The sequence below is a fragment of the Xenia sp. Carnegie-2017 genome, unplaced genomic scaffold (genome assembly GCF_021976095.1).
Source record: "Xenia sp. Carnegie-2017 unplaced genomic scaffold, XeniaSp_v1 HiC_scaffold_24, whole genome shotgun sequence".
Classification (NCBI taxonomy): domain Eukaryota; kingdom Metazoa; phylum Cnidaria; class Anthozoa; order Malacalcyonacea; family Xeniidae; genus Xenia; species Xenia sp. Carnegie-2017.
In genome coordinates this window covers 14580805-14605523 of record NW_025813487.1, presented here as the reverse complement: position 1 = coordinate 14605523, position 24719 = coordinate 14580805, and the positions used below count along the sequence as shown (strand labels likewise).

Here is a 24719-nt window from a genome sequence, read left to right as displayed (position 1 = left end):
TGCTCATGTTCGCAGATCTTGTTTTACAAGATTGCTACATTTCTACCGATAACACATGTCGTCGAATATACGTAACCACGTGAACTGGCGTACGCTATCCTGCGCAAGGCTCGCAACGTCCGCACGACCAAACGTGTCCGGTTGCGCGTTGATCATGATGTTCTTTCCACCCCAACCCCCAAGTGCAAAGTGTAAGGTACTTTCTTGGTTACGACGCTTTTATCTCGCTTGCGCACTACATGACCTCAATGAAATCTGGTGATAGGATTGCATCTTCCTCGATAAACAAAATTTCACGTTTATAACCATGCAACAGGCCATTGAAGATTGTCCCAATGCATTAAATAGAAGCGAATTAATCTGAGATTGTATTGCAGTTTTGAGTCCAAAATAATGGCGTTTTGTCAAGTGCATTGCTGCATTTCAACGACTATTTAGAATCACATGACATTTTAATCTTAAAACGTAATTTGTGTTTTGCTTGTTATGTTTAACCCCCCTTTCAACCATCCATTTATAAGTTTGACACACAGTGTATTCCGCTATGGGCCTTTGGCTGTCAATGTCTCAAGTACAATTTGTTTGGTTGTTGCTGGAGTACGATCTAAGGCAAAAACACTCACCAAACATTTATCGATGTCTTCCGAAGCTTCTGCAATACATGCCAGGCAAGAAGAAGGTTTGAACTCAGACCAAAGTGGTGTTGAGTATTGTTTCGATCTATTTCGGTAGAAGATTCAATTTTCTTTTTCCCCGTTTCATTTTAACCACCTGTGTTTTTGTTTGACAATGAGATCTCTTACGTTTGGATTTTATCTTTAATTTTGCTCATTTCTCTTCCACTGCATTACCTTTTGTTATGAGGAAAAATTTTTCCTGATACAAATGTATTTATAACAATCATATATTCAGCTTCGCCAGGCTCATTTCGCCTTCTCCCCCCCCCCTCCCCCCACACACACACACCCTATTAGTACTATACGTACTGGTCTAGAGCACTCTTGTCATTGCACTTCAGCCTTTGACTCCAGCTATGTAAAAGCTCAGTGTGAGCTAAGGGTGTCGTAGGGTTAATTTAGGATCAATATTTGAGCGCTTTTGATTGGTCCGTTCAAAGAATACGCGGTTATATTCAAAGTTGTCGAAGGAGAAAGAACTCGAAGAATCCAATACGCAATTTTTCTCGATTTTGACATGAAATCTTCAAGGTATACAGCTAATTTTTCTTAATATTTCTGTTCCCGGGCGTGAATAAAATATTCTTCTTGCATTCTTCGTAGCACTCCTTCGCCTTATCCCCGTAAAACACCAAAGAAAACGCCACGAAAGTCGTCTAAGTCGAAACCGTCTGATCCAGTAGAGGTTTGTTGACTATGTATCGTGCTTTTCATATGTATTTTATATTTCGACAACGAAAGTTCAAATAAGCAAGAACGCTTAGAAAGCACTTTGGTTTACTGGTAGACAAGGCTTATTTTAAGGGCTGCCTTTCCATATCGTGGCATTTATCATTCAATATACGATTTTTTGTATATTAAAAGGTATTTTGTCGCATCCGACCTCTCAACGATAACGATGCCGAAATTTGCGTCGAGGTCATTAGCGAGAATACAATTCAACTGAACCCACCGCAGGTGAGCTTAAATCGACATTGCTTTTATCTGAAATACCTGCTTTGTATGCCCTTGTGGCCTTGGTGATTTTTTAAAATGTCGTTTTGTCTACAGAATTCTCAAGGATATAAATCTGGACACAGAGTTACGGCCGTAAGTTGGTGTAAACATTCTCTCAAATAATGTAAATAAACCTTTAAGTATAACTGTGTGTTTACAAAGTCTGTTGCAACTTTTGCCGTGATATTGAATATGGAACTACACAGTCTTTTCTTCAAAATCTTATGGGTTCATCTTGACTTTTTAGACTCAACATACTTTCAAGAAAGTGTTCGACGAAGACAATAATCAGAAGACTGTGTTTCATACAGTTGCTTGTGACATAGTTCACGACTTGATTCATGGAAAAAATGGTATGTAACAGTTTGTAATTTGTTACTAAAGGCAGCAAAACTGCATGGGCTTTGGACTATTTGATTTTGTTTGCTTGTATACCTCTTGTAAAACATTTTAGAGTGCCCATTGTTTTTTAATGCGCTCATAAAGAACTTGTGTTTAAAAGCCAACTGTCGTGAATTGCAAAATTGTCTGATGTTTTTCTCAGTAATATCTCTATCATTTGAAATCATCACTGACAATAGCATTATTGAATTTTACTGTTGACAACATCCCTCTAATATATGATGAACGTACACATTGTTATTGATGCTACATTACCATGTTATTTAGGGCTTATTTTTGCATATGGAATCACTGGATCTGGGAAAACGTACACTATGACCGGTGAACCAAGCGATGGTGGACTTCTACCCCGAGCACTAGATGTTCTCTTTAATAGCATTGGAGGATTTCAAACAAAGCCTTGTGTACGTAATCTTGATGTTGACAATGCCTGCATAAAATATATTTCGTCATGGCAGTAGGCATGCTAATGATATAAAAGGCAAAATTATAAGTTTATTCAAAATATTGCTCAATAGTCAGCCATTATGATCAATGGGCTTTTGTCAACAACATGCTGTTGCACATTCTTAAACTAGTTTTTTGTTGATGCTTCTGTTCTTTAGTTTATTCAAAATATTGCTCAATAGTCAGCCATTATGATCGATGGGCTTTTGTCAACAACATGCTGTTGCACATTGTTAAACTAGTTTTTTGTTGATACTTCTGTTCTTTAAATATGTAAATCTCATAGCATCCTGTACTTATAACATTTATTACCATTTGCTATTTCATGCTTTTTAGGAAAAGTTATTTAGATTGTTTATTATTTCACTTCATGAATGAAATGATTTCATTTGTGGCTATGTTTATTGAAAAATTTCCCACATACTTATTGAATATGTTGCAAACAGATATTTGTACCGGACAAAAGCAATGGTATGGATGTTCAATGTGAATCTGATGCTAAATTAGATCATGATAGAAAGCAAAAAGAAATTGCCGCAATGGCATCCTTAGCAAGAAACAGGTATTTTACTTAGTGCTGACATATCATACATATTTGCTCTGAATATTGACAACCCCAAAATACTTCTTGAACAAAAGACTGACAAATTATTTCTTTCCTTTAGAAACAGTGACGATGACATTGCAGATATGGTTCGAATACCCGACTGCTTTAAGTTTCAAGATGTAAGTACCATTATCAAATTATTTCCAGCCTGCAGTATGTTTTTTTTTTAGCTGAACTTTGGGGTCGAAATTGCAATATCTTAAGAAGACTGAGAGGAAGTATTCCCACCTCACCCCCATTTTTATGAAAAGCAATTATTTCACCTTGTGTAAAAATTTATAAAACTGTAAAACACCATGAAAACTGCTATTGCATGCACTGAGATATCTTGTCTACTCCCCTTCTTCCACCACACTTTTTAAAAGAGAATTGTGGGGGTGATGCAGATACACCCTCCTTCTTCCACCACACTTTTTAAAAGAGAATTGTGGGGGTGGTGCAGATACACCCCCCTTCTTCCACCACACTTTTTAAAAGACAATTGTGGGGGTGATGCAGATACACACAGCTTCTTCCACCACACTTTTTAAAAGAGAATTGTGGGGGTGATGCAGATACACCCCCCTTCTTCCACCACACTTTTTAAAAGAGAATTGTGGGGGTGATGCAGACACACCCTCCTTCTTCCACCACACTTTTTAGAAGAGAAATGTGGGGGTGATGCAGATACACCCCCCTTCTTCCACCACACTTTTTAAAAGAGAATTGTGGGGGTGATGCAGATACAATCTACATTGTGTCGTTAATTAGTCGTGGAACAATAAAAGCCACGAAAGAAACACATCCGGTCGCTAACGTCATGAGTATTGTACCAACAATTTCAATGGTGATGCGAATGCCAAGGATTTTCAAACCCATGTCAGGTTCACAGCTAACCATGTATTGGAACAATTGCATGGCGTCTTGAGGCAAATCGTGCACGTCAAGTGTAACATGGCATCGTTTGGAGGATTCTGTGATAGAACAATGAACCGCAGCTGCCACCAGCGCAGGTGGGAACAGCTTTATGAGGATAGTGATCAAATCGAAGGCTACTCCCAATAAGTATTGCCAGAGTTTATAGTTCTTACCGAAGGCCTGATCGAAATACGCGAAACTAAAAACGATGATGTCGAAAATGTGATAACTAACGGCAAACGATATTATTAGATTGAAATCTTTTTGCGTTCTTTCCAAGAAACCTCGTAATCTTTGGTGCTCGTCGAGTACGTTGACTAAACTGACGTTCCTGTTTCGAATGCTCTCGTTAAGAATTTCGACCTGCAGGCAATGTACGTCGCAAACAAAAGCGTAAATACTCAACCATACAGCCCACCATCCCGTCGTATATAGGATAACCACTGTATAAATGACATATTGCCATGGACGTGAAAAGAATGGGGTCCAATGAAAGAAGAAAAAGGTTCCACCCAGAAGCCAAAGTGTATAGGAGACGATGGTATATAATATGGCTTTTCTGCGTAGTTTCTTTCGGTATAGTATGGAGTGATGTTGCACGCTGAAGACGAGCCTTAAGAATTGTCCTCGTCTTAGATAGACACGGGTGAAAACGAAAGGACAAAGTAAATTGAGACATGTGGGGATGCTGTTTAAGATGTCTGCGAAGTGAATTTTCCTGACTGCGAAACCGTAATGGATAAAGTCCAAAGACATCACGGCAATTAAAGACACAAGCCATATGAAGAATGTTATCCATTCGTACACTTTCAATGCAATTTCTATGTTTTTGTTCGTGATTTGGCGTTTGGGTCTCCACATTCCGAGTATTTGTAAGAGATAGTAACACGGCCGTATGCTTGAGTCGAGCAGCAGCGTTGACATGCTCGAGTTTTTTAGGTTACCGTAACTTGCAGATGCTCGTAGCTTACAGTCTCGTGAAGCATTTGCCATAACTTGTAATCGATCATGTTCGTCACTTAATCTAACGTCTGCCATTATTAGCGGGAAAACCGTTTGTGGATATGGAGGAACGTTTTCCTTTAAACTAGGAATTGGTCATTCTCCTCAATCCTCACTCTAACAACTGTTTGTTATTGACTAGGTTTTGCACAAAATGTAATAGTTGAAAGTTGACACCAGTAATCTTTGGATTCAATACAATACATACAATATTTCTCTACCTGGCAGCAGGCATTCATATGCAAACTATTTCCTGTGGAATTACATGAAATACTGTGCAGTACTTCATGTAATTGCATTTGTTATTTTCTATTTCATGTTTTATTGAAAATTTATACTCTTCTTTGTTTCACTTGACAAATGAAATTAACGAATTCATTGGTATGTTTACGTATTTGCATTCGCGTTGTTTTTTCGTTCCTTAAAACAGTTCTTGTGGCGCCGAAAAAAATCCTGACAGCATGCCACAGCCTCGATGTATGGATAAAAACATTCCGATAACTCTGGTTTGAATTTCGATAGCTACTTTTCAACGTATCATCGTGTGCAACAGCCGTTTCTTTATACGTCTCCACAGAATTTTTTGTCTCCAAAGCTATAAGCCTCGACTGATCACTAACCCAAACTCTCGATTTAAAAATAGAGTTTAATTATCCCAAATAAAACTTCGAATATACTCTCAATTACAATCGTCGGAGAATGTTTCCATCACACTGACTCACTGCGGTACACAACATCTAAAATCTAAGTTCTAATTGCTTCGAAAGATTCTTCATATTATCCCAAGTCGGCTCCGACATTCATTTATTAAAATGATTTTATGTTCTCTCCTGTTCGTAGGTGGACGAAGATAACGGTTACGCAGTGTTTGTGTCGTACGTGGAAATCTACAATAACTTTATTTATGATCTACTCGAAGACATCAAACAAGATGTGATATGTCCAAAGTAAGAATTTTCACTTGATAAATGAATTATTTACGTATTTTCCTCTCACATTTACAGCTACACGGTTGGGTATCCTGTATCCCAGCCGTTTTCTCCAATACAAGCAGAATGTTCATTATGTTGAAGTTGATAAAGTGACGTTAAAATTCGGTTAACACGATGAATTAGTATCGCTTCAATATACAAAAATTTTCCTAAATACTAGCTCTTGTGTTCTGTTTGTTGCTCGGGGGTGGATTTTATGGGTGGAGGGGGAAACCCCACGGACTTAATGGCACCCCTCGAGAAAAAATTGAAAATGGTATTACGTACCGTACAGCTACACAACTAGGATTTATTAATTTGCGTACATAATTTAAACTTCGAACCACTATTCATGAATAAAAACGATTTAAAATTCTGTTAATAAGCTAATAATACTTTCATTATAAAAGGTTCACACATCTGTAAACCTAAAACATATACAATGCCTGGAGGCAACTTTAACCAGGACATCGATGCCCCCACCCCGTTCTCTTGGAAAGTTAGTACCCTCCCTGTCAAGTGAGCACTGATCTGCCCCCTTTGCTGCTTAAAATATATTCAATTTCTCTTGTGCGAGGCTGCATAATATCAAGCTCTATTTAATACTGTACCGTCTATTACTGAGTTATGTTGACTAACACGAAAAAAACAATGTATTCCAGACCTCCCGTTTCTAAGCAACTACGCGAGGACAACAATCGTAACATGTACGTACAGGGCGTCACAGAAGTCGAGGTGAAAAGCACCGAGGATGCCTACGCCATGTTCTGGAAAGGTAGGCATCATATGAAATATAGGTGCTTTAGCATGACGTGAAATTGTTTCTATACACACGTGCTGTGTATGTTGAATGTGATTGGCTCATTCGTGGTCACCTGACTTAAAAGAAATACAATGTCCCCCCCCCCCAGAGAAACAAATTGTTGCTCGCTCGTTTTGAATTTATTACAAATAAAACAGCTATAGAGCCGAGAACTAAAACATTTCTTGAGCTTGATACGTGACGAACTTCAGCTATTATTAGGAAAGGATTTACAAAACACTTGGAAGGCGACAAAAAATGCTTTGGTCACTTATAGCATTTTGCAACGAAAATTCGTTGGACGAATCGCCCCGGAAAGACGTCGATTTTATTGAAAATTTATGATCTATATACTAAAGCACTTAATGTACCATTCTTTCCCTCGGTAGCATACATTAATGTACCATTCTTTCCCTCGTTAGCATACATTAATGTACCATTCTTTCCCTCGGTAGTATACATTAATGTACCATTCTTTCCCTCGGTAGCATACATTAATATATTGTAGCATATATTGGACACTTGATTGTAATCCTTATCTGGTTATTCTTGATCATCCTAAATGTCGATTTTTTTTCGTGCAGGTCAAAAGAAGCGTCGTGTTGCGAACACACAGTTGAACATGCAGTCAAGCCGTAGTCACAGTGTTTTTACATTGAAATTGGTGCAAGCTCCTCTTGATCCGGAAGGAGAAAGTGTTCTGTTGGTACGTGTGCAAACACAAACGTTGGGGGGGGGGGTTGTCGATGTTTTTGCAAATCTAATATTCAATTGAACACTTGGGTATTGGTTTATTTCAATACTTGATAAAAGAACGTTAGTTTTGCTGTATAAGTGATATCTGCAGTGATTAAAGTTGTAAAGATGTAAATATACATGTATAATTTGGATGTGACAATGTGGATATTACTCTCCCAGGCATTTGGCTAAGCTAGAACTGTTGTTTGTGCAGTAATGCGTTTAAATGCGTGGTGTTCTTGCAGGAGAAAGATGAGGTGCGCGTTAGTACGCTGTCCATGTGCGATCTTGCGGGCTCAGAAAGAACGAACAGAACCAAAGCCGATGGAGAAAGACTAAAAGAAGCTGGTAAAGTGTTTAACTTTGATTGTTATTAGTCTTCATCAAGTCGTTGATATCATTGATTTGGATATATTTTTTAGGTAACATCAACAAGGATCTAATGAATTTACGGTCATGTCTCGAGATCTTGCGTGAGAACCAATCGAACGGAGATGGCGGTCAGTCGGGAAAAGTATGCTCAGTCAATTATATAAATTGCAATTTGAAACGATCATAGAATGTGTTTCCGTTTAAGAATGTTAATTACATTGTTGGCTTTGTATAAAGTCCTCTTCAACTATCCTTTTTATGTCGTTGTGATCTTAAAAAATTTTTACTAAACTTGATTCAAAGCAACCGCGGTGTATGAGCTCATTGGTCAATTGTTTCTATGTATATCTCGCGGGTCGTGTGCAAAACTTTTAACCATACAGTAATCGATCTTTACTGACCTATAAAATCGTACCGTGTATTATCAAATTTTCTTATACCATCAGATGGTGCCATATCGCGAAAGTAGGCTGACTCATCTCTTCAAGAATTTTTTTGATGGTGAAGGCAAGGTATTACATATTGCTATATCTGTTATGCGATGTATTGGGAAAAACGTCTTTTTTAGTGGTTAAATTTCTGTAACTCACTATCTTTTCTCTTTAGGTTAGGATGGTCGTGTGTCTGAATCCAAGTGCCAAAGAATATGATGAAAGCGTGGTAGGTGGTTGGATACTGTTAATTTATCTTGTTTTACCTCGAGTTCATGTAGGAATGGAACCTTGATGGTTTTGTGGGGGGGGGGGGAGGGTGCTTTAGTTTGGGTGAAATTTCTCTGACTACTTGTTGCCATAACATGTATGGCGTTTGTCAAGTGTTGCTATCTTTTTATTATGATTGTGCTTCAATTTAGTGTGGTCCATTAAACACTAATCACAATTGCTTTCGCTTAATAGTTTTGTATATCACGCAGTATTTTATAGGGTAATTGGCACTCCTTTCGCCAGAGCTAGAAAGGGTACCCACCTCTCCCCTAAATACATCGTCATGACTGTTGTATTCCCATATTTCGATGTCTCAAAAACGACCAAGGAAAATACTTATATTCATCATGAACAGTGGTGAATATTTCTATCGTAAATTCTTCGTCATTTTCTAGCACGTCATGAGATTTGCTGAAATAACACAAGAAGTAGTCGTGGCTCGACCTACCGGAATAAAGTATTTATGATATATATCTATAGTTCTTATCCCCTATTTAATCTATTTCATTCAAATAGATAAAGAATTTCATTCAAAACTATTGCCATGCAAATATAAATATATACTATATTTAATTATCTATCGTAACGCTCTGCACAAGCATTGAGCACTCTATTGACATGATTTTGTCTTGCAATATACTTTACATCGATTATGTTATATCTTTATACCAGGGGTCTCCAAACTACGGCCCGCGGGCCAGATGCGGCCCGTTGGGCCTCTCAATCCGGCCCGCAAAGACACTTAAGAAAATAAAATAATATTATTAAACAAAATAAACTTTGTGCAGAAAGTTCACGTTATGATGTTGCCAACTTGCAAGAGTGGCTTACGTCAATTTGTGTCCCAACTTCCTACTTCAGTTTTCGAGCACATTGCGAAATTTAAAAAGCTGAAGGATAACGTGGAAATTTTTTATGTTTCAATGCTTCATAATGAAAGTTCATGTGGCCCTCTGGCTGTAAAGTTTGGAGACCCCTGCTTTATACGTAAATTTTTTTATCATAGCGCTCTGTACAAGCATCGAGCACTCCATTCATATGATTTTGTTTTGCAATATACTTTACATAGATTATGTTATATCTTTATACGTACATCTTTTTTTACTAACAGTTACAACATAGGACTTGCTCCCGGACGAAGGAAAGGTATCAATTTCTAGTTTCGTCGAAATGGTAATCTTACATACACAATTGATTTTGAAATTTTTTTCTTTTCTTCCAGCCAACGAGCTCTACAAACAAGCCTTGCAAAACATTAAAGATGATGCAACCGGTAAATGTTCAATTTTGTTAAACAATTCACTATTATTGGATGAGGTTGAGCATGATATCAAAAATCATTCCGACCGAAGTCAATGTTATATGTCAAAGCGAAGCTGATTGTTTTTATTTATTTATTTATTTATTTATTTATTTATTTACATTTATTTAAACACGGTAGTATCTCAACTTGGATCCTAAAATACAACTACATATAAAAAATAAAAAAGTTGATTTTCAGATAGCCGTGTGATAAAAGAAAATTAAAAAGTATACTACATCTAGGTATAAAATAAACAGAAAAAACAAAGTATGAGCTATATAAAAATAAAAATATTAAATCTATAAAGTTTATGCATGCAATGGATATTTTCTTTTATCTTCAATGTTATTCCAAGCCAAATTTATTTCAATGTTATTCCAAATATATATTATATTATATAATTATAAACGCACAAGCTTTAACCTATTTTACACTGAATCCGTAAAGTTTTTCGTGCTTAGATATTTTTACAATTTTTTTGGTTTGCTTCAGTGTTTTCACATTTGAAAACTCTCTAACAAGTGTAGCTCTTGTCGCGTATTGGAGTCCTTATTCTCAAAAATCCGAGCGAAATCCGTTAGTTGAACGATTGCAAATCTCGAGAAAAACCACGCCATAATAATTTTTGTGTTTTCAGTTGTCATAATTGAGGTAAAATACATGGAACGCCACCTGTAATAGAAAAGCCTAATAATTTTTTGAAGCCAAATCTTACACCCAGACTCGCGAGATTACCCCCAGACACGCGTGTGTGGTCAATCAATTTTTACTTCGCGAGAGAATCTCGAAACATTACACACGCGTGTCTCGGTGTAATCTCGCGTGTCTGTGTGTAAGATTAAGGCTTCAATTATTTGCTTCAGGTGGCGTTCCATGTATTTTAGTTCAATGGTTGTCACAGATAATCTTCAATGTTTTGTAGGTGGCAAGACATCGAAGATTATCTGTAGCCTCTTAGGCAATCACCATCGACATTGCACCATTATTGTATGGTTCTCACCGTGACTTTTTTTATTGTTCAGATGCCATCAACAAAGCAATTGACCTTAAGCCATTGATCACATTTCCACCGTTTCCTTTGATGGAGGTAGAGTTTTTTACATTTCAAACTTGCTCTTATTATAAATCAATTGCACCAATTCACTCGTCTCGTGTCTTGTCACGTGCTCTTCGACAGATAACGAGTCCTGAGGATTGTGTCACGCTCGTGAATCTAATCAAGTATCTGGAAGAAAGAGAAAAAATGCGAGTAACGCTTCAAAGAGACTTGGACAGAACACGTATGTACTAGAGGATTTTGATTTGCGTGTATTACTGAAGAAATGATTACTGGCTTTGCACATCTTATGCAAACCTAAGAGACCTTTGGGAGAACTCGAGAGCTGATCAGTGTTGGTCTAGAGCTCCTCAAGGTCTCCAAGATTTACACAGGCTTATGCAAACCGAAGAGACCTTTAGGAGAACTCGAGAGTTGATCAGTGTTGGTCTAGAGTTCCTCAAGGTCTCCAAGGTTTACACAGGCTTATGCAAACCGAAGAGACCTTTGGGAGAACTCGAGAGTTGATCAGTGTTGGTCTAGAGTTCCTCAAGGTCTCCAAGGTTTGCACAGGCTTATGCAAACCGAAGAGACCTTTGGGAGAACTCGAGAGTTGATCAGTGTTGGTCTAGAGTTCTTCAAGGTCTCCAAGGTTTACACAGGCTTATGCAAACCGAAGAGACCTTTGGGAGAACTCGTGAGTTGATCAGTGTTGGTCTAGAGCTCCTCAAGGTCTCCAAGGTTTACACAGGCTTATGCAAACCGAAGAGACCTTTGGGAGAACTCGAGAGTTGATCAGTGTTGGTCTAGAGTTCCTCAAGGTCTCCAAGGTTTACACAGGCTTATGCAAACCGAAGAGACCTTCGGGAGAACTCGAGAGTTGATCAGTGTTGGTCTAGATTTCCTCAAGGTCTCCATGTTTTGCATAAGCCAGTGCAAACATGAAAAACATGTTTTGTTCTATAAAACAACAATAATGCGAAACAGATAATTTTAAAACAAATGTTTTAATTTTTTCTCTGGCATTTATTTATGATTGATTGGACAATGATCTTTAAAGTGATTATGCAGAGAAAATTTTAGTTTTTAAGTTATAATTTTATCAAACAGAACTTTTAAAATGACAGTAGACTTTCTAAAGCAGTTTACATATCACTTTTCATTCTCAAGGTATCAACGTTTTTGTTTTGCGTAAAAACGTCCCCGTTTTGTTCAACCAGTGACGTCATATTGCATAATTAGAATTTGAATCATCCAGTATACTCGACGATATACTACTTCAACCGGGCAAAGATGCCTTCGTTGAATAGTGTCAATGTTATGAAATACTTCCTAAGCATTTCCTACGAAAGCTACCCGAAAACTGAAGGACTTAGGAAAGTTTTCGGCGTTCATTATGCAATATGACGTCACTAGTTGCACACACAACCGAACATTACAAAAATTGAATATCTTGAGAATGGAAGGAGATATTTGTATAGAAAGTCCATTGTCAATTCACAAGTTCTATTGAATAAAACTATAATTTAAAAAAGCAAAATTTGCATCTCGTAAACCATTGATTGAGATCAGTTTGCACAGGCATTTGCAAACTCAGCTGTCGACCAATCAGCGCACGCTTTGTATTCTTGCTTTTGTTATAAATCTCTATCTATAATTGTTTCTGCTTTCACTGTTTTAGGTGCAGTATTTCGACAGGAAGTAATAAAGAGAGATACTGACATGGCAGAAAAAGACAGGGTGTGTTTAAAAACATACACACGAAATACGAGCAACGATTATTGGGCGCTGCTGATTTTGATTTATAGAATTTAATTGTATTCATCATATTTTTCTAGACAATATCAACGCTTCAAGCATCTAATGTTGAAAAAGACAGGTATTAATCACTAATTTTTTATCTAAGTCCTCAATTTTCAGTTGCAGGGTTTTTACCTAAAACTACTGTTTTGCTTGCTGGTGTGTTCTGTATTTGTTGCGGAAGTCAATTGATCGATAAAAAAACAACTCAATAAATGTGCAATATATATGATATACAATAAAAAATTGGCGAGTTTTAAACTTGTATTAATTATTTTTTGTTATTCTCAAAAATGACATACTTAGCAACGTGACACAATGTCAATAAATTTCTGTAAACACCTTTGTAAGTTAATGAATTGTGCTTCAAGAGAATTTAGACACTTATCGATAACTATCGTATTTGTGCATTGTTGAATTTCTTCACGTCATTTTTACGTTAAGTGAAATTTTTGCTTGGAAAGTGAGAGTATGTACGTAAATTCATATTACTATTAGTCTATTATCGATTTTCGTATTTGTAGAGAAATTCAGAGGCTGGAGAAAAAATTAAAGACAATCACGCAAAAGGTACGTAGTTACTCGTGTAAATACATACTGGAGTGTTTGTGGGGAATTATATCTCATAAAGGTAATTTTACGTGTAAATACATGCTGGAATAAGGGGGGGGTGAAATTAGATTTCATATATTATCACAGCTCCTGCTCAAAATAACTAGATCATGGCTGAACGCGCACAACTCTTTGTTTTAGTCTGGTGCAGTTTTGCATGATCTTGCAAATCTTATTTAAGTTAAGATCTGAAAAGGATCGTGCTAGAACTTTCGTGTATCTTGCCTAGATCTTCAGAACTCAATAGTTGGACCTTAGCGTTTTGCGCATTAATTTTCTGTGCTATATATGTAGAACATGAAAATGAGACGTTATGAAACACATTTCTCGATCCATAGATTAATTCCTATCTCTTACTCACTCTCATTTAAACAATCAATTTCTTATTACTTTCTGCGTAATGTGTGGAACATGAAAATGAGACGTTTGTGAAACACATTTCTCAATCCATAGATTAATTCCTCTCTTACTCACTCTCACAATCAATTTCTTAGTATTTTCTACGTAATGTTGCGAAGTTCATGTAGCTATCATCCAATCATAATGGCTTTGAAACCAAATTTGCATTTTGATTGGTATAGCCACAGAATAGATATCTTAACAGAAGGTCCGCTCGTATCGGAACCTTTGATGTTCGTGTCCCCCACTTTTCTGAAGCGAATTCTAAGCAGACACGCCTTTCAGCAAGATACTTCAGCTAGATCGCAATAGAAAATATAGATGTTTTTACAAATACATCGTTTTGCACTTCAAAAGCTTGGAACCTTATCGCCTTCACCAGATGATAATATTTTGTAAAAAGTTCGGCAAACTTTTGCTTTAAACGAGAATTATTAGTAAAATAGCATTCTCGTGCAATACTATTCCATATTGATTTTGTGAAAGTATCTTGCTGGGAAGTCACGCATGCGTAGTGCAAAAATACGCCACGATTTTAGCCGAGTGCGCCTTCTGTTAGATGTCTATTCTGTGGTATAGCAATGCACGAACTTTGTATGGAATTTAGCTGGAATGGAATACGGAATTGTCATAAATTGAAACATATATTGTACATTGCTTTATTCCGCAGAACGACGTATTACAGAAAACGAACCAACAATATGAGGAAAACGCTAGAGATCTGCAAACTGAGGTAATTCGTTATCATGGAATTTGTTTGGCAGGTGCATGTTTATAAAGGACTTCGTGAATAATTGAATTATAAACTCTGCGTTTGTTTTCAGCTTGACGAACAACGTAAGGCAATCAGTAAAGAGAAACAGGATCGTATACGATTGAAACAAGTAAGAGCTGGTCTTGCGAAAGCAAAACACTGTGTTCCCTAAATATGGACTCCATGGCAGTAGCTTAACCAGCCCGATATTTACTAAGGGATGGATTCACGATGGCTGATGGCTGTTTTTTGGGGATTGGGAGGTTGAGCTCTAGTTTGAATTAGATTTCGCTGGATCCTTGTTACTGTAGCATGTCGGGATTTGTTGGCAAATTCTGTTATCTTTTTTTTATTATGATTGGAAGATTTTTGAATATGTGCTCCATTACACGTCTATCAAAATTGCTTTTGCGGTGGTGCGCATCTTGCCCTTGTTGCTTAACTGTTTGGAATATTAGCATTTTGTTAGAAAAGTTACAACCCTCCTGCACACTAGGGGAGGTGCGCATCTCTCCCCTAAATCCATAAAGAATTACAGAGCGAAACCAACTCTGCAAGCTTGCTACGTATGCTGCTGCTCCTTGAACAAAGTTGCTCGGTCCAAACATTCCTGTGTTAGAAAAATTTGGGTTTTAGCATTTCCCTTCGAACACATAATGGTGTCTACTATGGCTGCGTCTACATAAGATGTGACACAATGTTGACTGAAAGTCTTCTGCCAGTTTGCTAGTTTCCATCAATCTTATGTAGTTCACTGTAATATTTTTAGACTTGGAAAGGTGTTGTGACCCAGGAAAGAGATAAGTGGCAAAAAGAATGTGTATGTAACTCTTACTATTTCACGTCATAGAACTAACTTCCTGTATGCAGAAGGAAATTTTGCTAGAGTTTGGTACTGGTTGGTACTGGCAATAGCGAATTCGTGAACCATTTATCTACTATTTCAAAGTTCGATTTTCCCCATTTGTTTTGTCGATAACTTTCGCTTTTTTTGGTTTCATCTAGGATAAAAGAGTGAAGGATAAAGAAATGGAAATGGAAACGAAGATTATTAAAAGCGAAGAGAAGCTACGACAGCTCAAGGAAATTGTAAACAAAGTAAGACTACTGGCATATCTTTCTTGAAGGGGGGGGAGGATACAGGGTTGGTTCAGGTGTGCTTAAAAATCTGGAAAGTCCTGGTAAAAAATAAATTAAAAATCCAGACCTGGAAAACCTGGAAAATTGCTTTCGGCTCTTGAAAGTCTAAAGCCATGTGATTAAATGAAACCAATAGGATGTGGCGAATTTAAAGTAATTTTTCGAAATGCGTGAATTGTCACGAAGGTCGTTAATTTTGTTTATTTGGTCGTTGACAGTCCTGGAATTTTTTTTCGCTAAAAGTGTACGAACCCTGGGAATATTTTAGAAGATAGTTAATCATGATTCCCGAACGTGTGCTGTTCGTCCCATGTATCATTGTCGATGGAATTCTTTGGGTTTTGAACACAAAATTGTATTTATTTTCTAAATGCATTCTATATCATTCCAAACATAAATTTATGTACAGTGGTGTAGCCTGCCTGTTTATTGATTATGCTATGAAGATTTCCAAAAAAATGAACAGCGCCGATGTCCTGAAATTTACATGTCATGATTAAAGTTGCGGGCTGGCCGCCATGCTTTCTAAATACAGAGGTTTTTAAGTACATAAGTGGGGTCCCAGGTTTTTTATGTTCGCAGTACGTAATCATGTGCATCATTTCCCCGCATAATCATTACTTGCAAAAGTACTGCATCCCCCCGTCCCCTCCCCTCCCCATGCAATTGAACTTACTGCATTTTCTTCATTTCATCTTCGATATAGGGTGAAAAGAAGAATGGGAAAGCTATAGGGCGTGGTAAAGGGTTCTTTAGATCTCGTTCTCCTCCTCCTGTTGCCAAGAAGGTAGTAATATTTTGACTTCTAGCTCTTATATGTTGTTATGTGTTCTTCCATCTATGATCGTGCTGAATTGGCAATAATTTTCTATCGAGTTCATCTTCATAAGTTGATAACATATTGATAACTTAACATGGTGCCTCCTATCTGAGGAGGGTGGTATTAGGTGTTACTGACCATTTGATAGAGGGTGATGTATATGCTACAGGAGAGGACTGTATAATTGAGGGTGATGTGAAAGTAACTGGGTTTGACCAAATGATTGAGGGTGATGTTGGTGCTACAGGAGAGGACTGTATGATATGTGGTGATGTGAAAGTAACTGGGTTTTTACTATCTTATAGAGGGGGGCTTAGGTGCTACAGAATATGCAATAGACTCTTGTGTAACACTTTTATCAACATAAAAAATATGTGACCCGGTATTGTTTCATGATGTCTACTGCTTTAAAAAATGTGTGACCCGGTATTGTTTCATGATGTCTACTGCTTCAAAAAATGAAGGTTAGAGTGTCAGTAAGAGCACTGTTGAGCTATGGAAGACAGATTCCAATTTGAATCTGAGAAACATTTGTGTTTGTTTTTCTTTTCGAATTAAGCCCGTTCCGAAGCTGCGTCATCGCCGTTCAAGATCAACAGATTATTGGCTGGAGCATAAACCAGCTGAGAATTTTGAGACCGGTACGTAGGAAGGGTAAATTGTCCATTGCCTTACGACCATTACACTACTAATACTCATGGTAAAGGATGTTGATCTTGTATAAATTTTGAGACCGGTACGTTGGAAGGGTAAATTGTCCATTGCCTTACGACCATTACACTACTAATACTCATGGTAAAGGATGTTGATCTTGTATAAATTTTGAGACCGGTACGTTGGAAGGGTGAATTGTCCGTTGCCATATGATCATTACATTACTAATACTCATGGTAAAGGATGTTGATCTTGTATAAATTTTGAGACCGGTACGTTGGAAGGGTAAATTGTCCATTGCCTTACGACCATTACATTACTCATACTCATGGTAAAGGATGTTGATCTTGTATATGTTTCCAAATTATTTACTTCCATCATCGTTTATCGAAGCTTCATACACCATCTTACTTCAACATTCGACCTTTTTACACCATTGACAAAATGGACACCTTTAACTACCCAACTGATAAATCTTCGACTTTTTTTTTGTCCAGAAACCATTCTTCGTCCTGTTTTGAAAAATAAAAAGACCGTGTCTGTTCCCGAAGGAAAGCATTTCAGAGAATCCCAGGTATAAGTATGATATAAAATATCTAGGTAAGATCAACAATATTTGGTAAGAGTGGCCAATATCGCAGAAGAGCTAAAGTATTTATGTTAATAATGGAACTCATGTGTGCTTCATAACATTATATTGACTTACAATTCGTTTTCGCCCTCAGGTTCGGTAATGCAATGTTAATGTTTTTAACCAAGAGCTACCTGCCCAGTGTCGCACAATGCTTAGACTTAAGTAAATGTTGTAAAATACTCAAGATTTATTATTTTTAAGGCAACGAACTATGTTCTCGAACATCAGGAAGCTGATTCCCAAGGCGAATTAGAGACGAAATTGATCAAGGTATTTTTTCCATATAGCCAAAGAATTGCTATAAAAAAGTTTATTGCAAATTTGAGGATTTTACGTTAATTTGCAATTTATAAACAAAACAGTTTGTTTACCAATAAATGGATTTCATCACGATTTTTACTCGCATCTTTATTCGGAATGATTCGTAGTTTGGTGACGTTTTTGTCATCTGTCGCATTCCAGGGAGATGTGTACAAGACCACTGGTGGTGGACGTTGTGTTCAGTTTACAGATGTTGAAACACTAAGAACTAACTTTGAAGTTGCCCGTCCTCCCGAAAGGTAGGAATCATCCACGTTTGTCGTGTTTTCATCTCACGTGATCTGGCATTCTCCTTCATCTCCTTCATCAAGAGTGATCTGATGTTGAAATTTGAGTTTTTATGTACTCCAGTGTATTGTCTTCATCAGGAGTGATCTGATGTTGAAACTTGAGTCCTTATATACTCTAGTCTAGTGTCTTCATCAGGAGTGATCTGATATTGAAATTTGAGTCCTTATATACTCCAGTCTAGTGTCTTCATCAGGAGTGATCTGATGTTGAAACTTGAGTTCTTATATACTCCAGTCTAGTGTCTTCATCAGGAGTGATCTGATATTGAAATTTGAGTTCTTATATACTCCAGTCTAGTGTCTTCATCAGGAGTGATCTAATGTTGAAACTTGAGTTCTTATATACTCCAGTCTAGTGTCTTCATCAGGAGTGATCTGATATTGAAATTTGAGTTCTTATATACTCCAGTCTAGTGTCTTCATCATGAGTGATCTGATGTTGAAAATCGAGTTCTTATATACTTCAAAAGATATCCTTTTTAGGAGTGTTCTGATGTTGAGACTCTTAATTCTTTTTTACTTAGTCTCTTCTGCTTACTGAAGAATAGTAATTGTTGAATATTGACTTATCTCAATCACTTAGAAAACGAAGTCTTCCAAAGGAGATCGAGGAAATGGATGAAGACACTACATCAAGTTGGACGGATGTTGAAACAAGGGTATAAATCTTCACTGAAAAACATTTACGTAACATGCGTAGGATGACTAAACTATTAAAAAAATATCATAATTGATAGTCCGTCCAGCAAGATAACGAATTGTCGAAAATAATTCACCTATGCTCCATTGAAAGTGTTTTTCTGTTTAGTGTGCTTATGGTATTGAGGGAAGACCCGGGCAAATGGATCCAAGCATTCATCACACCGCAAAGTAAGTTCATAGCAATCTCTCCAACAGTCAGGGGAGGTTGGAACGTCGATAGTTGTCGGGGAGTGGGTTCATATATTCGTAGTCACATCTGGAAAAGCAATTGATTTCAAAAGAAAGTAATCATACGAAACATGCATTTATGAATATATCCCCCCCCCCCAACGCACACAATTATCGACTTTCCGGCGTCCCTGCAAACTACGTGTATTTGCTCTTTCAAAAATTATTTTTCACGCTTTTTAGGAGAAGAAAATCCGACGAATAACATGCTATTTCATTACATTCGTTTTCATAGTATGTGATGTGCACGATGTGTGAAATACTTTTCAATATATTTATTACTTATATATATAAACACCGTGGAATTTTGAGACTTGTTTTTTAGATCACAGCATATATTTTCACTCTTGTAAATACAATATATAGTATTTCTTTTAACCTTACTCGCCGTTTGAGACTTCTTTTATATTCGCACAACCCATTCAGGTGACATTCTTGGGGTCGTACCAACGGTTTGTTATTGCATACTTCCGAATTGCAACATTTCATTTCATTTAAGAAATAAAAGATGTTTACTGTGTTTGCACAGGCTAATGCAAACCGAGGAGACCTTTGTTAGAATTCGAGAGCAGATCACTGCAAGCCCGAGACCGAAGGTTGAGGGTTGCACATTCTCGAGAGTTTTCACAAACTTCTCTGAGGTTTGCATAAGCCAGTGCAAACACTAAAAACATTTTATATTTCTTTTATAAAATAACAATAATGCGAAAAAAGACAAACATTTAAATTTTTCCTCTAAAATGTATTCATGATCGATTTGCAAATTCTCTTTGACTGATTGGCTGTTATGATTGATTTGATTTGTTGAGCTCAGATGTGTTTTACACTGGCTAATGCAAACACAGCTCTAGACCAATCAGCGCACGCGTCTCAATGTGTTTTTTTTTATAATCATATTTGTGTGGACGATGTACTGTTCAATATTTTTTTCGTGTAATAGCAATTCATTATAGGAAAGGCCTGGAACGCTACGTAATCTAACTCTTTTCCTATGCCTGCCAATATTGGATTGCAAGTACATTTTTCCTGTTTAATTTTGATTTTCACTCTAACGTACCCACTCGGCGGCTTGTGTGTTGAAAAGATGGCGGTTAGCGAAGGATGACTGAAGAAATTTTTCAATGACTTCTGTCACGCTTTGTTGATAAGAAACGGAAGAAAGATTAAGATTATTAATATTTTGATTCGGTAAGCTTTTATCAATTTTAGAAGACTGCAGTTTGGAAAATATTGAGAAAGTGGAAGCTCTCCTTTCACTTTCTGCATTTTAAAGATGGATACGTGCAGTTGTTTATTTTATTTATTGCAATGCAAACTATAATGTGTGAACTCTTTTAAAAATCCTCAGTGACTTCGTTTACTCTGAGGCCGGTTGCACGAAGCTTTTGGATAGCGTTATCCATTGGATAGCGAAAATTTTCAAACTTGTAAAAAAGGTGTTTATATTTTTCTTACGACAAAGAAATTTCGTAATCTTCGAAGCAATATTTTATTTCAGTGATTGCTCAGTTCGAATGCTCGTTGCTTGTTAAAAGGTTTTATAGAAGCTTAAAAAATTGCTATCCAATGGATAACGCTATCCAGGCTTCGTGCAACCGGCTCTCCTGAATGTGAGTGGAAATACGTGGGATAAAGATATTTAAGGTATGTGTATTGAATTTGTATTCGAGGCTTTTGTTTGCTTATGTGGTCTATGGGCTATCAACTTGTCCACTCCTAAGTGAATTTTGCGTGTTATGTTTTTTCTCTTGATAGATGTGAACAATAGTCTTGGAAAGAGCGCAAGTAAAGTTTGTTTTGGCTTGTCAGATGTTTAAGCATGCTGATTGGTCATTCGTTCAATTGTGTGATCTATGTTTTCGTGTCCTTTTGGATCATAATAGCTTTTGGCCGCAGTACAGTTATTGTCTTTGTTTTAAAATCAAAACACCTTTGTTGTCTTTTCGAAATGGAAGCACCTTAGTTCTTTATCAATGTTTTGCGTTGCTAAGGAACTCGCTAGAGCAGTTTATTTTGGCGTATATTGTCTTTCTAAGCATCTTAGAAACAAGTCCATTGGTAAAATCGTAGTCTTCAGAAAGTAGAAACCTTTGGTATTTGTCTGAAAGTACTTTGAATTAAAAATTGACGAGATATAATTTATTATGACGTACACCTGATCCGCTACTGAATCTTTTTGGAACAATCAACATACTCTCCAACATTTATCCTTACGAGCTATAATTTATTATGGCGTACACTGGATCCGCTACTGAATCTTTTTGGAACAATCAACATACTCTTCAACATTTATTCTTACGAGCTATAATTTATTATGACGTACACTGGATCCGCTACTGAATCTTTTTGGAACAATCAACATACTCTTCAACATTTATTCTTACGAGCTATAATTTATTATGACGTACACTGGATCCGCTACTGAATCTTTTTGGGACAATCAACATACTCTTCAACATTTATTCTTACGAGCTATAATTTATTATGACGTACACTGGATCCGCTACTGAATCTTTTTGGAACAATCAACATACTCTTCAACATTTATTCTTACGAGCTATAATTTATTATGACGTACACTGGATCCGCTACTGAATCTTTTGGGACAATCAACATACTCTTCAACATTTATTCTTACGAGCTATAATTTATTATGACGTACACTGGATCCGCTACTGAATCTTTTTGGAACAATCAACATACTCTCCAACATTTATCCTTACGAGCTATAATTTATTATGACGTACAATGGATCCGCTACTGAATCTTTTTGGAACAATCAACATACTCTTCAACATTTATTCTTACGAGCTATAATTTATTATGACGTACACTGGACCGCTACTGAATCTTTTTGGAACAATCAACATACTCTCCAACATTTATCCTTACGAGCTATAATTTATTATGACGTACACTGGATCCGCTACTGAATCTTTTTGGGACAATCAACATACTCTCCAACATTTATTCTTACGAGCTATAATTTATAATGACGTACACTGGATCCGCTACTGAATCTTTTTGGGACAATCAACATACTCTCCAACATTTATCCTTGTTCCATTTCTCACTATTTGATAGTTGGGTTTTTTTTGATCATATATATTTCATTCAGGAAGCAATGCTCCATATTCTAACCATATTTTAACTTATCATTCAATTAGTACTCTCTAATGAATCTAATCAACAGTTCCTTCCCTAATCCAGAGACTGCATAGCACAAGGAAGGGGCAGAGGCGTAACTAGAGCGTTAATTAGGGGGGGGTGTTCATATATGTAGTTTTCTCCTGTTTTTCGCCACATCTGAACATATGAATATCACCCCTCCCCCCTTCCCAATTGACGTTGTAGTTATGTCTCTAAAGGTGAGGTTTAGCATATACTACTTTCCATGGTAATTTGTAAATGCGCGGCCAATGTTATCCATAGTTTACTTTTTTTCGAATCCTTCGCTTTCGTTACCAATACTGTATTCTATTTGTTTATAACTTATAAAGTTTACCCCACTATCAAGCCAGTACTTTCTCCATACAAATAGTTATTCAAATGTATTTTACTGTCCGTTCAATACTCAGTTCAATACCTTTTTCACTATTACTTTTTTCTTTGCTTTCATGCATTATATTTTATCATATTAGATGCAAATTTTCGTGGTTTATAATGTGATAAAGTGAGATATCTTGCCATGTTGTATCGTTCAATTCTCAGCGCTCTCGATTCTCATCTGTATGTCCTGTTCTTTCATCTATTTCTTAATCCTTGAGTGGAAGTTACCAGCAGTAAGTGCTTGAACTTTAACCGGAGGAATCTCTGGCCTTTTCAACAAACATCTATCTTTTCTGCAATGAAAATTTTTCTCTTAAAAAATTATTAACTTCGTGTACACACTAGAAATTTGTTGCATGTAAACTAACTTTACCTTTGTCTTTATGATGCTATTTTTCTTTATTTTTTTTGTGTGAAATAGTCTCCTTAATGGCCTTTTCCTTCAAATTTCTTTGCTAATAAAGTGGTTTGTTGAAAAGGTCAGCTGAACCTTTGATTCGTAGTTATTTATTGATACTCAGCTTCTTCGCATACTTTCACATCCGTCATGATGACCCAATAGATGATTAGTATGCAGTTGGCAATAACGGTCATCACGGAAATGGCATGGGGCGAGTTACTGAAGTAGCAATGGGATTCTATAACGGATTCTATCCGTTTTAAGAAAAATGCCTAGTTACACCCCCAATGTTCCCAATTATGCAGGCTTCAGCTTAATTTCTTCCATAGTCAGTAGCGGATCTACAGGATGCATGGAAAGAAAACCTTTAGAAATTAATCTATTGTGAAATTTCGATGCTTAATCACTATGGCAATATCACTCGTGCAATACTTAAAAATTAAAAAAACAATAGTTTTGTTTAGAACGTATTTTGAATATAAAATTGAACATTTATAATTTTTTCTCAAAAATTCGAAGTCGGTTTCATATGAATTTTTCGTCAGATATGTTTTCTCGCGTGGAGTCCTAAAAAAGAAAAAGAAGTTAAAAACATAAGAACTAGTTTTTCTCGCCTTGTTTAAGTGCTTTTTTAAAAACCCTTGTAAAGCGGAAATTCTCTTAATTGTGACCCAAATACGTACTCCAAATATGCAGGTTTCAGCTTAATTACTTTCATAGTTATTAGCGGAATTAGAGTACGTCATTTTTGATTGGTAATTATTTTTTAGAAATTCAAAAGCAATAATTTCGTTTGGAAGGCATTTTGAATATAAGATTGAACACCTTCAAATTATTTTGACTAGCGTCGCATCCACAACTCTGACCACAACTAGAGTGTTTTCGTCGGTCGCCATTGGAAAACAAATATATAGTGAAAGGAATTTATGTTGATGTCATGTTCTACCGAGCTTCGGCTCTTTGATTTACGCCCCCAATATGGCCGCTTTGACGTCATATTCAAACACTCTCTCTCTATATATATATAATAGAGAGCGGATGAAAATGTTATTTTGGTTATTGACAAGCCTTGTGATCACATCATAACGATACAGATCTCCTAACTTCGATCATACAACGTAAATACCTTCGTATCAAAAGTGGAAGATTTTGGCATTTCTATTTACTCATCAAAACGAAGAGCATTCAATTGTTCAAGTACCCGCTCATAGTGTTGTGAAGTGCATCTCTTTATTTGTCGTGAAAATGGCCCGTGTGTCAAGTCAGCATAAGTCTGGTCTACTTGTTTGTGGTGTTATGATGCTCCTGCTCAGTTCTGGGATTATCAGTACTGGATTTTCGAACGACTTCGAGCATCCTTACGATAAAGTGACGAAAGTGAATCTTTACCATTTTTTACACACTCAATATTGGGTTGGGATTCCCGTAAGTTAAAACGACGTTTAATTTTTAATCACAAAAA

General features: G+C 36.7%; 2 protein-coding genes and 1 long non-coding RNA gene across 3 annotated transcripts; 1 reads left to right on the top strand and 2 right to left on the bottom strand.

The window, feature by feature from the left end:
• Positions 1-1099: 1099 nt before the first annotated feature.
• Positions 1100-19691, top strand: LOC124451103 (kinesin-like protein KIF23). Its single transcript, XM_047001729.1, has 35 exons — positions 1100-1208; positions 1281-1362; positions 1542-1634; positions 1728-1766; positions 1921-2026; positions 2343-2479; positions 2969-3084; positions 3188-3248; positions 5869-5975; positions 6662-6774; positions 7386-7507; positions 7785-7887; positions 7962-8053; positions 8358-8423; positions 8518-8571; positions 9011-9072; positions 9727-9761; positions 9838-9888; positions 10941-11005; positions 11096-11198; positions 12636-12694; positions 12793-12833; positions 13279-13324; positions 14436-14498; positions 14590-14649; positions 15289-15339; positions 15525-15617; positions 16366-16446; positions 17039-17120; positions 17631-17707; positions 17969-18037; positions 18230-18327; positions 18962-19037; positions 19187-19248; positions 19492-19691. Exons 1-35 carry the CDS (start codon positions 1195-1197, stop codon positions 19511-19513), a joined length of 2601 nt encoding a protein of 866 aa, XP_046857685.1. The 5' UTR covers positions 1100-1194; the 3' UTR covers positions 19514-19691.
• On the bottom strand, positions 3788-5238 carry LOC124451104. Its single transcript, XM_047001730.1, has one exon. It carries the CDS (start codon positions 5062-5064, stop codon positions 3859-3861), a length of 1206 nt encoding a protein of 401 aa, XP_046857686.1. The 5' UTR covers positions 5065-5238; the 3' UTR covers positions 3788-3858.
• Positions 19692-23795: 4104 nt separating the features above from the next.
• Positions 23796-24497, bottom strand: LOC124451140. The gene is made up of 3 exons (XR_006950348.1): positions 24376-24497; positions 24083-24269; positions 23796-23824 (listed from the first exon to the last, which is right to left on the bottom strand). It is a non-coding gene; the product is annotated as an uncharacterized LOC124451140 (long non-coding RNA).
• Positions 24498-24719: the final 222 nt, after the last annotated feature.

What these genes read in the sequence shown, in the direction of transcription:
- LOC124451104 (XM_047001730.1), bottom strand. Translation starts at nt 5,064, where the DNA reads ATGGCAGACGTTAGATTAAGTGACGAACATGATCGATTACAAGTTATG.
- LOC124451103 (XM_047001729.1), top strand. An exon ending in TGCTCCCGGACGAAGGAAAG is followed by an intron (nt 9,762 to 9,837) that starts GTATCAATTTCT and finishes CTTTTCTTCCAG; the next exon opens with CCAACGAGCTCTACAAACAA. An exon ending in ACATGGCAGAAAAAGACAGG is followed by an intron (nt 12,695 to 12,792) that starts GTGTGTTTAAAA and finishes ATATTTTTCTAG; the next exon opens with ACAATATCAACGCTTCAAGC.